This window comes from Aulonocara sp. 'chitande type north' Nkhata Bay, linkage group LG19 (genome assembly GCF_057382095.1).
Source record: "Aulonocara sp. 'chitande type north' Nkhata Bay isolate Kocher_YH1m ecotype deep benthic linkage group LG19, A_spYH_male_GT1.1, whole genome shotgun sequence".
Taxonomy (NCBI): Eukaryota; Metazoa; Chordata; class Actinopteri; order Cichliformes; family Cichlidae; genus Aulonocara; species Aulonocara sp. 'chitande type north' Nkhata Bay.
Genome location: NC_141362.1, coordinates 2,174,282 through 2,189,705, shown reverse-complemented (window position 1 = coordinate 2,189,705; position 15,424 = coordinate 2,174,282). Strand labels below are relative to the sequence as shown.

Below are 15,424 nucleotides of genomic sequence, written 5' to 3'. Positions count from 1 at the left end.
CTCTGGCCTGTCTTTCAGTCCAGCTTTGTCCAGTCACTGGTAGGATTTCTGGAAGTCAGACACGTCTTAATGGGAAGAACAAGATCTGAGCAATCATCTGCACCCTGCCGATCGTCAGGTACCCTGCTGGGAGAATAAGCTGGCCAAAGGAGGCGATAGAAGTCACTCACATCAAGACAAGAAGGCTCCTTACCATGCTTGGAGGGTTTCAACCCAAATCCAGCACCCTTACGCTAAGTGGACGGAAGTGGGCAGAATCCATGAAGCAGACCAATGAATACATCAGATTACTGTATTGACCTATTACTGTAGGTAAACATCTCAGGCAGCAGAAACCCAGGAAAGAGGGGAGCAAGAAGAGGAAGCAATACGGAAGGACAGGTCCCTGCACGACATGTACAGGTGCACCAGTGCATCCTCCTGTACATGTCGTCAGATAGATGAAGTGGTCGATATCAAGAAATCCTACTGGAGAAACCTGGACTGAAAGGCAGAACAGAGGCACTAATCATGGCAGATGCTGAATTTTTCAGATATGTTGAAACGAAAACAAATGTCTAGTCTGAATATTGGCCAAGCTAGTGCCAGCATAAGATTTAAAGCCTGTTACAAAAATCAAACTGAAATTTTATAAAAACAAATTAAATTCTTGGAGCTTCAACTTAATGAAAAGAATGATCCAGTCAAATAAAACAATTTACTGCTTTTGAGAGCAGGCACCTAAAAACCCTGGCTCAAACAATCAAAATCCACCAGGGTCTATCTTGCCTGGTGAGGGACCAGACAAAAAGTAATTCAAAAGAGCCCTATCAGTAGAACAAAAAGGGAATAGTTCACCCTGCCCAGGATAGGGTTACCGCCCCATACTCCCGAAGCACCTCCCACAGGACACTCCGAGGGACATGCCTTCTCCAAGTCCACAAACCACATGTAGACTGCACCAGCTTGTCATAGAAATCAGTGTTACATGAACTCAGCTGTTATTGCTTCAGCCCAATACAAGCCGAAAAATACAGACTTGGAATTTAGTCCAACTGCTGAACTTGCATTTGATAATTTTTCACTGAAACTCTTAATATGAGGTCCAAAGTCAAAGAGATTTGGTTGACAAAAACCAAAAGAAACTTATCAGAGCGATAGAAAGAACTTTAGGAATGGGCAAATTCCCAAACAATTCTTAAAAAGGATTTTTTTAAAAAAAAGACCAGAGAAGACTAGAATGAATGGATGGATGATTGTAGAGTTGTTTCTTTGAATAAGAAAATCCCCTTCACAGCATCTTATCTTATCTTATGGTTTACAAAGATTAGATGGTAAATAAAAATCTTCATCTGAGTTTGTTGTAATATAAGATAATCTTTTGCTAAAAAAAAATTATTTAAAACCACGTACAATTTACTTAAATGTATTTAAAATCCTCCAGAAATGCTTACTTATTTATTTTCACTATTTCATCTTGAGTCTATGAATCACTACAGCGCCATACCATATCTAGCTATCATCTGTCAGACATTTATTTTTTAAATACACCTAACCGTGGTGCTTTAAAAACTATATTTAATGTAACTTAAGCTTTTATTGTAAAAGGCTGTCACCGGAAGTTTGTGTGAAACGCGTGAGGAGGCACCGGAAGAGTGGTTTGAGAGCGCTTTATGGGACCTATGCATAGAATTTACAGTCGGTATTAAAATGAGCTCTATCGGGACTGGGGTGAGTGTTTCAGTACTTTTTGAGAAGAAGCTTTAACTTACGTACACTCGTACGTTTATCAGTCTGTCTTTAGTCCTGTTTTCCGGAAAATATTCTGCTTTTATAGTTCAAATTATGTTCATTCAGTTCAGTCTGCAGCTAGCTAGAGTGTTAGCCTGCTGAGTCACAATGAGGCCTGCTAACAGAAGCTAAACTGAAATTGAAAGTAGTTTAATTTAGTCCCGATTCAGGATTTTTTTGTCAATTTATCAATTTATAAGAATTAAAAAAGCTTTCTACTGTGGCGTTAATTATCCGTTTTATCACTGTAATTACAGGAATTCACGATATTTATGTGTTTAGATGTTAGCCTCCATCAAACTGGATTCAGAATGACTCAGAATTGCGTGCCAGCTAAATTCTCTCTATGAGAAGAGTAACTTTTTATCACTGGGGTTCATTTTATTTAACAAAGGCTTTCTAAAAAAAACAAAAAACTTTATTTTTTTAAAAACATAAACATTTACCTTGCTACTGTCAGATAACAGGGTACCAATGAGGTGTTTGGTGCACCTGAGGTGAAAGTGAATATAAGTAGTCCAGTTCACACAAAGAATGAAATATACTTTAGTTTCCTGAATTCTACCAACACACCAAGCTAAGTCTGGGTGTATTCCTCAGAGGGTTCAGGTATACAGTCCCTGAATATATTTTGCACATGTTTTGGCAGTTGGGCAAATGATTTTAGACTACAAGTCAGTCATCCCTCTTTTTTAATTAATTAAAACTTTAAGGCCACATGAAAGTGTGAGTTTGATTATATACCTGTCCTTTCCAGCTACTAATATCAGTAGTTTTAGTTTAATATTGGAAGCTGCTATTTCTGTTTTGTCTTGCAGTATGACCTGTCGGCCTCAACCTTCTCTCCAGATGGTCGAGTGTTTCAGGTGGAGTATGCCATGAAGGCTGTAGAGAACAGCAGGTCAGTCTCTATGTTTTTAAACTAAAACCAGACCCCGCTGAATGTGATGTGGTGGGTAAATATGAAGAAAAAATTGTTTTTCTACAGTGTTGATAACCAACTGACTTCCTAACCCAGAGTGCTAATGGTGCTAATAATTCTGAATAGTTTCCAGACATGTCATGATCAAATTTTCAAGTATGTCTCCATGTTGTGATGTTCAGCACAGCCATTGGAATCCGCTGTAAGGATGGGGTGGTGTTCGGGGTGGAGAAGCTAGTCCTGTCTAAACTGTACGAGGAGGGCTCCAACAAACGCATCTTTAACATCGACAGACACATTGGCATGGTAACCACACAAGCCGTCAAAAACATTTCAGGTCTATTCAGTGTGCTACATAAATGTGTGCATCGGTGCGCAAAGAAAACTGTCTTCATGCTCATCTTTTTTTTGGATAGTGTCAAAAGCGACATTGCCTCATAGACCAGACTAAAAAGACAACCTTTGACACAAAGTGATAAGCTGTCAGCTGTCTTGGCTAACTTGGTGTCTGCAGCACCAGCTTGATGGTTTTTGCTGTGTGAGCGAGCAGCAGCTATATTCTTGCCTCGATATCAACCTTTGTTGTAGCGTTAATTATATCACGGGACATGCGTTGCTATGACAACGACCATGCACATTAGGTGGTAATTGATTGTAATGGAAAACCCGTTGATCTGAATCGTGGCAAGCCATGGTGAGTTGATTTGAGTAGTTAGTAGTGGAAAAGGTGCTGTAGAGGGTAGGACCCAAAGTTCGCCCAAAGCGTCACACTGCCTCTGCCAGCTTCCCTTTTTCCCGTAGTGTATGCTGGTGCCAGGTGTTCCCAGGGAAACCATGCAGACTATCCCAGCCAGCCACGTGGTGTAAAAGAACCGTGGTCCGGTTCTGATGCTCACATGCCCATGGCCGGCACTTTGAGCAGGGGATGTGCTCAGCATGTATCAGAACCAGCATGAACTGTTTCTGCAGTTTGAGCTACAATAGCTCGCTCTATCACAACTGGTCCAACTTCCTTGGACCAGTTGTGATAGATGGATAAATGGTGTAGCAGGAGCTCAGGAGGTGGAGCAGGTCATCTACTAATCTGAAGGTGGTTCGATCCCTAGCTGCTCCAGTCTGCGATCCAAATGATCTCTTGGATGTTGAAGATGCTGAACATACTGAAGCTTTCGATGAGACCGAAACGCTGTTTCTTCTGGCCCGCTCCATCCGCAGCTCACCGTCTCACTTAGAGATGTTTGTACCTGGAAATTGCAGGATATCACTTTCTGAAATGGTCACCACGTTCTGTTTGTGAAACATTTTATTTTGTGTGTTCACAGACTTATTGTGACATGAATATGTGTAAGTAAAGCTTCTCTCTCAACAGGCAGTAGCTGGCCTATTAGCTGATGCTCGCTCACTCGCTGAAGTTGCCAGAGAAGAAGCTTCTAACTTCAGATCAAACTATGGACACGACATTCCCCTGAAGGTAACGCATCAGCTTCCTGTTGTCTTTTGTTACCATTTTTTTCTCTATGATCGGGTATTTTAATTTTGTATTGTCATTATAATAATAGTAAAATAAAGTGTTATTCATGAAATTCCAGCTGTAAAATAAACAGTAATTATATGTTACTAATAAAACAGGATCTTTGGAATCGTAGCTTATTCAGTTTGAAAGTAAGAAAATGTAAAAGGTCACAACAGCGATGGATAAACATTTCAAATGTTACACAATAAGGCGTATTCATATTTGTCTAGTTATTTTGGTAAAGCCACAGGGAGCCACTGAAGATGGGCAAAGAGTCACATGTGGCTCTGCAGCCAAATGTCTGAAACTCCAGGTTGTACAAGAAAAAAGTTAAAAACTGCTCCTCTGCTGTATCATGTGACATGCAGCTATGTTACTAGCATGGATGCTTGGAGGAACAGTGTATTTTCCATGGATCGATGTGTTAACCCTTTAGAGCCGATCGGAGCGGGAACGCTCTGTTATGCGTAACTATTTTTAAATCCCAGTAGCTCTGCAACCACGTAAGCTAGCGCAAAAATTTTTTTTGCATATGAAACCGGAGGAGTTGTACTTACATCTTATGCCATCAGCTTGTCCTAGGTCACGGTTTCCTTCCACATAAAGCTTTGCAAAAACTGCATAAAAAGCGCTTGCAGGAACAAAAACATAATATTCCAGAAACACGCTTTGCCGATCCGATCAGCTGTTCATAACACTTCCTACGTTGGAATAGACGTCAGCGCGAACTTTTGCATTTCCGCCATTACCTGGCCGAAACCGGAAGTGACGTCATTTTCGCGGAAATGTAGTCTTTTTTGCGATCAGGGCCTCAGGGCCTATACTGCTCTTTTTAAAAGTTATCTTTGACTTTATGACTTTCTGTGTCGTTTCTGGGATGCTTAGGACTCATATTGCACTGCTGGAAATAGTTTATTTTGATGCATATGCTGCTTTTTTGCAAATTTGCAGTATAATATTTATTTTCGTTTTTCCTGCAGTGTATAAAAATTGGTGTATTTCAAAAATAAAACTATTAAGACACTCAAAATAAATTTCCTGTGGTAGGAAACTATTTTGTGCAACTTTTTTGTATTTACAGTTTTGAGGGATAAGCCTCTTAAATTTCTCTAACTACAAATATATGTTAAAAAATCAAAAACGATTTTCAATTTTTTTGTAGTTTATTGCACTTTTTTGCAATTTATGTAATTACTATGCACTTAATGAATACATATTATTAAAATCTGGGCTGTAATGGTTGTATTGATGTATAGCAACTTGAAATGCTCCCAAAAATGGCTCCACAGCATGTAAAAATATAATATAAGCTCTGGCGGACTTGGTTCTATGGTAGGTCTTAAAGGGTTAAACGGCCGTCCCTGGAAGCTTAAAAAGTCTTTGTCAGTTCTTCTGTATTCTAATGTTCTTGTTCTGTATTATAGCAACCACCTGAGGAAACACAGAATCAAACTTATAAATGCTCTGCCTCCAGATTGTTGTCAAGGACATGGACTTTGCAGTTGGGCAAAAACAGTTTTGTCCCCTAATAGCTACTGATCAGCTGAGCTAGGAAATCAGTGTTGAGGCATCGAATCACAGCAAGTAATAAGCGCGCACATGAGAGAAGCATAAATTAAAGTGAAACATATGTTCACACTTCACCAGGCAACACTTCCCTCCTATTGGCTAATAAGGTGAGCCACTTTGATTTGATTGGAGCCCCAGCTTCCTGTCCGTAGCTGACAGGAGTGGCATCTGGTGTGGGCTTGTGCTGCTTTAACTCATCTGCTGTAGTTGAATGTAGCTTGGTTGAAATGACCTTTTGGCATCAACGAGGTATTTTCACCCAGTGAACGTGTGTGAGATGAAGGAGCCCATTCAAATGTGCTACAAGTCTAACTTCCTCCTTTTTAAGCTGCTATTAGGGACTTTGCCTTTGCATACATGGTATCATTTGTTCTTAGTATAGTAGCAGGATTTCTTATAATGCCTCTCGTCTAAAACAGCTGGTCAATTAGTTGATCGATCATATAAAATCATTTTAGCAAATACCATGTGCTTGTTTGTGTCTGGGGCCACAGAAGGGGGATCTGAATGGTTTTAATCTAATAGTATTTCCTCTCCTTGCAGCACCTCTCAGACAGAGTGGCCATGTATGTCCATGCCTATACGTTGTACAGCGCTGTGAGGCCGTTTGGCTGCAGGTGAGTTTCAGTAATTATGTTAACATTATGAAAACATGAAGCAGAGCTGCCGTCACGTTTTCTATTCCTTCAGCGTTTTCAAATAAACCCTGAGCTTCTGTCTGACTCCTCCTTCGTGTTGAGCCGGAGTCATTTTGTCTAAAAGACGCTTCAGTCTCCTCATTCACACAATCACATCAGATAGCATTAAAGTTTAGCTTGGTACCATTTATGTCGCGACTCGCTCCTGAGCTTTGCTGTCATCCTACGGCTCCTGATTAAACCCTCTTACTAGAAAAGACCGCTGATGCTCCTTTTCATATTGGATCCTTCTAATGTTAGAGCCGTCATCAGTCAAACTTCATTTACAGCTCAGGTGACATAAAGTATTGTACAAATATTATAATAATAATTATCATATGTATTATTTTGAAAATGATCCAAATGTACTACACACATCACAGCGATGACTGACTGAGGTACGTACCCGGTGGGGGAGGGGGGGGAGAACTTCTGTGATATCACTTCCTGTTGACTGTCAGACTCCGGCTGTGTCCCAATTCAGGGTCTGCACGCTTGAAGTACGCGGCGCACTACGTACGGTGCGTACTATACCGTAAGTACGAGAAGTGCAGAAGTGAGAGGCTTGTGAAATGGGACTAGCCTTCGTCGCGCTGTTCAGGTTGCCTAGCAACCATGATACTAACAGCTGGAAACGTTTCATACAGCTTTGTGTGACAGAAATGAAGGAGAAAAATGTTTTGTTGGTCATGACATCACTGTGATTAGTTGAGTGTCTGAGGCTGAGACCACGAGACTGTAAAACATGATTGTTGGGCTTCATTTCTGTGCTGAACAGTCATTCAAGATGAGCTAGTAAACAACAATTAGCTGATGTTGTTCATGAGACTAAAGTCATCTCACTGTGGTAATGGAATATAATATGGCCAATATTATATGTATTGTCAGATTATCATTATTTATATATCACAGCAGTGAGCTTGAACTCTGTGTCAAAGATTCAAGTTGCATTTATTTATATTTTCTATCACCTTAAATCTTCACTCAAAGACAAGTATCTTTGACAGTGTGTATACAGATGTGTTATATATAAGAGGCAAATATTGTTCTTTTAATATGTTGGCATTACTAAATTTGGCTCAATGCTTACATATATGTGTAAAAAGAAAATGTACAAGCTGTGATAACTGTTTCTGATAGAATGAAGAGTCGACTGATATATGAAATATTCCTTTATTGGGTGAGAAAATCAGACCATGTCATAACTGCTGTAAGTCACACAGAATAGATATCAGAGCCTTAAACAGGCTGACGTCTGCTAAATGGGTCAAACTGGGCAGAAAGTCTACAAACACATAACATCCTTATAGAATATGATGTAACACTATAGATCAACTTAGCTCAGAATATATAAAGCATATAAACAGTTACAGCAATATGATGCAACACACACAGCAGCTACTGATCCAAAATACTCAAAGCTTCATAGAACTGAAACCAACATTTATTTTAGCTCCATTCTGCTGCTGATACAGACTTTAGGTTTCTGAACATTAAACTTGTTGCTGCCTTTCATAGTGTGTAACTTGAAGGCCCTGAGTACTTTCTCCCACACTGGAAACACTGGGATGATCACATTATTTGAACATTACCTAATAAGACTGATTCAGCACAGACAGTTATGTTAAACTTTCCTAGCAGTCCTTCACAAACAGGGAACAGTCTGTCTATTCTCTCCATCTGTCAGCTGCTGCTGGCTCTTCCTCCTCCTCTTCCTCACACACTGCTGAGTTTGTCCTGGTGGATCATCAGGGCTGCAAAGCCTCACAGATGATGTGCAGCAGTGTGTCCCTCAGTCTGTCCTCACTCTGGACACTTGCAGTCGTCACACATGGAAATCAAATGTGTGATAAGCTGCAGGATTCAAACACAAGTGTAACTTATAAACACATGTTCATACTTTTATTCCACAATCAGAGAGAAAGAAACAGAGAGAGAGTGCAGGACAGACAGACAGGTGACAGTCTCAGGTGTACACACTGCTACACAACAGCACCAGAGAAGCAGGATTTAGTGTTTGTGTTATTACGAGTGTAAACAAGAAGAGTTCCAGATGGTACAGTGGACACACATGTGTGACTGCTGTGATTAAAGCATCTTTCTTTCAGCTTAACGAGTGAACCGTCAGCTCGTTCAAACACACGTTAAAGTCCGTTTGGCTCGACACCACCGAACAGAGGCAGCAATATAACATAGCTAACATTAACAGTGCAGTGGATCCTGCTTGTGCCGTGATATTCAGGACTGCAAACCGAGCAGCATCACTGACTTTCAGCTTGTTGTGTTTGTGGATATATGACTGACTTTAATCATCCACAAAATCATCACAATCTCTGTAAGATTAAGGTCGACTATCTAACGGCGTATATTTAAAGGCTTTAAAACCAAGTAAACGCTGAAAGTACAAACATCACTAATGTCACATAACTTTGCCGACATGTGGCCAACAGTAATGTTTTAATGTTCCTCATTAGTAAACATTCGCACATAAATAAGTGACATCATATTCAGTACTTACTTTTGACAGTTCACTCTTCGGCCGCTCTGCTTCTGCCGTATTTTGCGGCAAAATTATCCACACCCACCGCCGCGCTATGAATTGTGGGATATATGGGACCACGAAGCGTGCACCGGACCACGCTTGATATTTGGGGAAATCGACGGCGCATTTGAAGTACACTTTGAATTGGGACAGCCGTCGTCGTGTGGCGGTGACGTAATCGCACTCAAAATGCGTACTTCAAGCGTGCAGACCCTGAATTGGGACACAGCCTCCCTTTGCTGTATTTACCTTAAACTCAGGGACACGCCCACAAATACACAACTTTCATGTGCTAAATGGAAAAACTTATTTAGGCCTGACAGATTCAAAGTTGTAATTGTTCAGCTCTGTGTTCCTTTCATTGTCAAAGATCAAAGTCATGATGTGTTCAGGACCACAGCTCAGTGTTGTGTTCAGAGTAAACAATCAGTGTTGTCATGTTAGTGTTGTGCTGCGTACAGTTAGTTGGTTACCTGTGTGGATGTGCATGTCAATAAAAGACGAGGATTGTGACAGAGAGAGCCTCTCCTTGTGGAAATGTATGTTTTCCTCATGTGAAGGATTCTCTCATTCTTAAGTGCATCTTTGAGAGTCGAGAGAATTTCTCCAGGCCATCAGGGTGAGGAAGCATATAGGCGGAGCAGCATATAGGCGGAGCAGCATATAGTTGACACACAAGCCTTTATCAAACAGTTGGAGGTCATTTAAACACAACTTGCTCCAGAAATGGATTTTCTTATTTTTTCCTTTGGTGTTTATTCATCTAAGTCGGGGGTCTCAAACTTAAATGATTGGTCGTCTCCTTCTGGACAGACACGTGGCAGCACCTCTGCTGTCATTGTGTTTGTCTGTAACAGAATCAAAGTGCAGACATAAGTGTACACGTTAGTGTGCGACTCTGTCATTAACATTTTAACATTGCACACAACAACAAACAAATCGAACACAGTTTGTCACTTCAAGGGACAAACTGTGTTCGATTTCTTCACGTCAATATACAGGCTGCAAGTGGCCCCGGGGCCACGACTTTGAGAGCCCTGGTCCCAGTTGTTCTGGTGTCTTACCTACGTTTGGATGTATGTTCGATTGAGATGCCTTCTCTTGAATATGTGGATGTTCACATTGTAATGGTTAAAGCAACAAAATATCCATTTTAAAAACTCTAATGCAGTTAGGGTAATCACAGGGTTACCCCAAAATGTATAAAGGATTCATGTTTTATGTGGGAGGTATTTTTGTCGTTGTTGTAAACATCAGCCAACCAAAAGAAAAGACTTTCTGACATTTAAAAAAATAAAAAAATCTCAGGTCACCCCTTGAATTTGAGTTTGAATGAAGTGGACAGGAAGTTGTAGGTTCAGCAACATAATAAATGAAATGTTGTAGTTTTTCTTATTTATTAGTATTATTATTAATCACGGTCCCTCCTTCACTCTAGGAGCACAGTAATAAATCGATGCCTTCATGAGTGTGTTCTGGTTGTTGCTCTTTCAGTTTCATCCTTGGCTCATACGACAAAGACGACGGTTCCCAGCTCTACATGGTCGACCCGTCCGGCATCTCATACGTGAGTTTGCTCTCACATCTGTATATGGTGGGAACCCAGGTTGGTTAAAGCAGCAGTAACAACACTGTGTGTGTGTTTGTGTGCAGGGTTACTGGGGATGTGCCATCGGAAAGGCAAAACAAGCTGCCAAGACTGAGATTGAAAAACTGCAGGTGAGTCTGAACCTGCAACATTCACATGAGTTTTCTGTTTGCACTCTTATTCTAGATCCAGTTCTTCATCTGTCAAATAACCACGACTTTAGCTTTCGCACTAACAAATCTTTAATAAGATAATGAAGACGTGTCACCTTAACACATGTGAGCTGGTGGCGTCAGTGTCTGTAAAGCAGCTGATCCTGACCTCAACTGTGACTCAGGTTAACCCTTGTGTCATCCTTTAAAAAACTTACGTTGATCACCCTGGGGACCCAAAAAGGTCCCAGTATGACACAAGGGTTAAAACAAAGTCAAAAGGTTCAATTTAATAATGTTTGAGGTTCACGTAAAAACAGTTTCGAGTAGTTTCAAGATGTGATTTTGATATTGACCTTTTTAACCGCAGCCGTAAAAGGCTGTTGAGGTATGTGTCGAGTGACCTCGAGCTCAAGGTCAGGGTGAGAACGCCAAACAAAATCTCAAACAGGTTTGAATCCCGGTGACTGTCACTGCAAGGTCAGAGGTCAGCTTTTCTGAAATCACCTGGGATTTTCACATTTCTTCCATAGCTGCATCTACTGGGAGCTGAAGCGCAGCACTGGCACCACCAGTATATTTAAAAAAAAGAAAGAAAGAAAGAAAAAAGTTTTTCTGGCATCTTTTTTTTTTTTGACACATTTTCCAACATAATTATTAAAGAAATGTCTATTTTCAACCTTTTCTTTACAATTCTGAGATCTGCATATTTTGATTGCTTATTTTTTCTTTTAAAATGTAAAACATTCTCTGCACATACGTCACTGACATTTTAGGAATGTTTAAAGGCATTTTTACACGTTTAGTTAAAAAACATTTTCAGTTACGTTTCTGATATTTCTGGGACATTTGTGTTGTAAAAGAAAAAATCAGATTAATAGTTAATGAATTAGTTTCCTAATCCAGATCAGTGTGTCTGATACTATCTTTGCTTGTTCCCTCTGTGTGTGTCTCAGATGAAGGACATGACATGCAGAGAACTGGTTAAAGAGGTCGCCAAAATGTGAGTGAGCAACTTCCAAACTCATTTTTTCTGAACTGCTGAACTGTGTCACCTGTAAGAGAGGTGTGTGTGTGCGTGTGTGTGTGCGTGTGCAGAAAAGGGGAACTGAAACTCCCATGTCCTGTAGTGCAGAAAAATTGCAAGTGAACTGTGTAAAGTGCAAGTCTAAAGTACATTGCACACGTGGTGTACCTGTCTTCCTAAAGTGTGTTGTATTTTGATGTTTGCAGAATCTACATTGTTCACGATGAGGTTAAGGATAAGGCTTTTGAGCTGGAGCTCAGCTGGGTTGGAGAAGGTAAGAACCATCAGTGCTCTGCTTCTTGTCCACTCGTTTGTCTGTCTCTACTTTTAGTGTGAAGCTTCTAGATTTAACAGTGATGTCAGCTGACGCCTTCATCATGTAGGGATGATGACAATCCAGAAGGTTTCGCTCACTGGACTGAGTTCCTGTGATGTCACTGCCTCTTGGCTGTCTGACCAATCCATGAGCTGCACGCGGCCTCATTAAGCTAATGAGACAAATAAAGAAGCATAACATGCAGAATAATGTTGAGCTTTAAGACAAGCTGGAAAAAGACTCCAAGTAATTCTTCATTAGTGCTGTGGTTGCCATGGTGACATGTGTTCTCTTACAGTCACAAATGGACGACACGAGTTGGTACCCAAAGATGTCAGAGAGGAAGCAGAAAAATATGCCAAGGTGGGTGAAAATCCTTTGTAGCAGATAGACGATCCAACACAAACAGATGTGACCACTGTGACGCTGCTCTGATGTCACCCGTTGGCGTCTGGCCACAAACGTCTCGGACGGCTGGATCTCACAGCAGATATTAGATGTCAGACTGTGGAGGGCTTCATTTTAACCATTGTGAACATCTAACAGTACAGACCAAAACAGTTCTTTGGACGGAGGTAGAGACACGCCGTGAGCTTGTACCTAATAACGTGTGAATGTGTAAGGGTCGACTCTTGGAACCAGCCTTCATTTTTACGACTTTGATATTTTCAATTCAATTCAATTCAATTTTATTTATATAGCGCCAAATCACAACAAAAGTCGCCTCAAGGCGCTTCATAGATACAGAGAAAAACCCAACAATCATATGACCCCCTATATTTGTGTCTGCCTTGAGTAGAGAACGTATTTCCATAGTCGTTCTACTTCATGTGGTGGGCAGTGCATTCAGGTGACTGCTTTTTGTGTTTCAGGATTCTCTGGAAGAAGAGGACGACTCGGATGAAGACAACATGTAAACTCATCCTCTGCTGACGGGCGCATCTGTTTCTTTTGTTGGTTTTATAGTTCATAAACTTTCACATCTGTTGTCTTGTATTTGGTTTGAATTTCAGCTTTAAAAATAAAAGTTGAATGAAAGTTCACACTACTTTTTTTGGGAGAGTGTTGATAAACAGTGATTATAAATCTGTTGTGACTTGGAGAGAACCCAGAGGTTTGTACAATGTGCAAAAAAACATTAGGGATGAGAAACTGTTTAAACTAAAAACTGATCTTTGTCAAAGTATTTTATCCAAACAATCTCAAAAGCACTGAAACTTTAATTCCACCTTTCAAATATACTTTTTTGCTGCGGAACAAACAGTTTTCAGTGTTTCAGTCAGCTGATTGGTTAAATAAACACAACAACAATGGAAAACAAACTTGTTTGCATGCAGAGCTCCAACCACATGAATACTACTAACTAGTGGTTTTATAGTAGGTTTATACACAGTGGCGGTCCTAGCCTGTTTGGCGCCCTGGGCGAACACTCCCTCTAGAAATCCCCCAACCCAAGGATCACCACAACTTAACCTAACAGACCTTAGTTCACAGATTCTCTTTGTCTAAGGCGCATTTCTGGGATTTCACACAACCCAGGATTCAAATCATGAATACATAATGGGCTTGGATTTACAACATTATAAATGAAATGTGCTCTATTTGGAAGCAGCCGGCCCCTCCCCTTTTGACGGCTTGTGTGAGACTTTAAATCATCAAACTGTAAATTTTAAATTGTTATTGATCCCTTTACTCCTGGTCCTAAACTGTATATTTATTTTCTTACTCTTCTTATATATATTGTTTGTTTACTTGCACTGCTGTAACTGCAGCCTCGTCGTCTCGTCTCTCTACATACTGGACTGTCTGTAGCGGAGATGACAATAAAGTTTACTTTGACTTCAGCAGCGAGCAGGTGCACCGAGAGCTCTCGCGCTCACTTTTCGTGTACAGAATTTCGAAAAAACATCGGTGCAAATTATAAAGTTAGGTTATAAAGTCTGTATCATGATGTCTGGTGTTTTCGTGTTTGTTGTTTTGTTTTTATTTTGTTTTATTTTGCGAGTTGGTTATTAGCTGCTGCTCCAGCCAGAGCATCCCCCGCCGCCCCGCCCTCTCCTCTCTGTGCCGCAAACGGAGGGCGCCCTTACTCCCAGCAAATGGGCGATAGAAAACCGATCGGTGCCTGTGCCATTCCCAGTATGCGCTGGCTGACGTCGGGGCAGCATGAGTGCAAGCATTTTTTTTTTGCCGAGGCCCGTGATGCCGCCCGTGTCGCACGTATCTAAAACCGCTACTGTTTATACCAGACCTCCATCACAAAGTGAGGTCATTTTGAACAAAAAGATTTCACTTTCTAAACTAATGAAAAATTAATGCAAAATACGATTAGCAGGTCAAATGAGATGTTTTAATGTGTTTGGGGTGTTTTTAACAATAAATAATATCAAACTGTTTCGTATTTATGCGTGTTTGTTGTTTGGTGGCCTATGATTTGGTGTAGTTGGACCTATGACAGCGTCACTTTCTCTGTGACCACCACGACATGATCGTGCTGTCTTCCTGTGGCGTCGGTACGCCAAACAAACGCCTACCGTTTTGTCTTTGCAGCTCATCTATCCGGTAAAGCTGTAGAGCGTGGTTCATACAGCGAACCAAATCACATTTAATAAAGTGTGCACTGTATGTTCTCAAGTCATGAGTTACCAGCGAATTAGGAAGGGGCAGGAGACGGCCTCTTTGATTTCCGCGTACATGTGAAAACACTGCATATAACAACAGGGCACGTAAGTACGTCATAAAGCGCCTTTTCCCGGTTGTTTCGATTCGCTGTCACCGGCAATACAAAGCGGTCACAAACCAGCGCCCGCTGCTTGTGGTTATGTAAAAATCCGTATAAACTTTATATCTGACACAATCGTGCGTGTTATTTTTCTGGTCAGCCCAGTCGACAAACAAGTAGTATGAACTGTGAATTGAATATGGTGCTCAGAAATCCAGCACGGGAAGGCTTCCTGTTATATCGCTACAGACGAGGAAGACCGCTCCGCCAATAGAGACGCGCTACAGCCAGGAGCAAAGCGTGGACGGCCAATTGTGATCGCCGTGTGTATTTTTTTCTATTGAACTCGCTTCTGATTACACCACTGGCCAGCAGGTGCCGTCATTTCCCTAGTGGCGCCGCGTTTGTATCAGCCCATAGCGATACCGCGTGAAGACTGTCCTATTGAAAATGAGAAATCGATCCACCAATCAAATTTCTGTGTTGCGACCACTGCTGTCACCGCAGCCAATCGTGTTCTCAGGAAACGGAGCTTGAGGCTCAACAGCTTGTTGTTCGTATATTGCTTTGCAGCCCGAGCGAGAGGGGAAGCTGCTGTGTCCGTGAATGTAAGTATAAAACCTTCA

At 41.1% G+C, this 15,424-nt stretch overlaps 2 protein-coding genes and 1 non-coding gene across 5 annotated transcripts in view; all 3 read left to right on the top strand.

The window, feature by feature from the left end:
* The first annotated feature begins 1,559 nt into the window (after window positions 1-1,559).
* psma3 (proteasome 20S subunit alpha 3) lies at window positions 1,560-13,124 on the top strand. Its single transcript, XM_086274793.1, has 11 exons — window positions 1,560-1,710; window positions 2,589-2,671; window positions 2,875-2,998; window positions 4,062-4,163; window positions 6,318-6,391; window positions 10,488-10,560; window positions 10,647-10,712; window positions 11,690-11,736; window positions 11,967-12,034; window positions 12,375-12,439; window positions 12,949-13,124. Exons 1-11 carry the CDS (start codon window positions 1,690-1,692, stop codon window positions 12,991-12,993), a joined length of 768 nt encoding a protein of 255 aa, XP_086130919.1. The 5' UTR covers window positions 1,560-1,689; the 3' UTR covers window positions 12,994-13,124.
* LOC147306302 (small nucleolar RNA SNORD53/SNORD92) lies at window positions 12,141-12,220 on the top strand. Its single transcript, XR_015126532.1, has one exon. It is a non-coding gene; the product is annotated as a small nucleolar RNA SNORD53/SNORD92 (small nucleolar RNA).
* Window positions 13,125-15,243: 2,119 nt separating the features above from the next.
* arid4a (AT-rich interactive domain 4A) overlaps window positions 15,244-15,424 on the top strand; it is a 37,813-nt gene continuing 37,632 nt past the window's right edge. For 2 of the 3 annotated variants that reach the window (XM_086274100.1, XM_086274101.1), the window contains exon 1: window positions 15,245-15,406. The gene's annotated coding sequence lies outside the window, so the exon portion shown is untranslated. Of the gene's footprint in view, window positions 15,407-15,424 lie in introns of all 3 variants that reach the window. The other variant, XM_086274103.1, reaches the window with a different exon arrangement.

Bases quoted from the DNA above. Each gene is read 5' to 3' on its own strand.
- psma3 (XM_086274793.1), top strand. From the start codon at position 1,690: ATGAGCTCTATCGGGACTGGG. The intron at 2,672-2,874 runs GTCAGTCTCTAT...TGTGATGTTCAG, and splicing joins AAGGCTGTAGAGAACAGCAG to CACAGCCATTGGAATCCGCT. The intron at 11,737-11,966 runs GTGAGTGAGCAA...TGATGTTTGCAG, and splicing joins GTTAAAGAGGTCGCCAAAAT to AATCTACATTGTTCACGATG.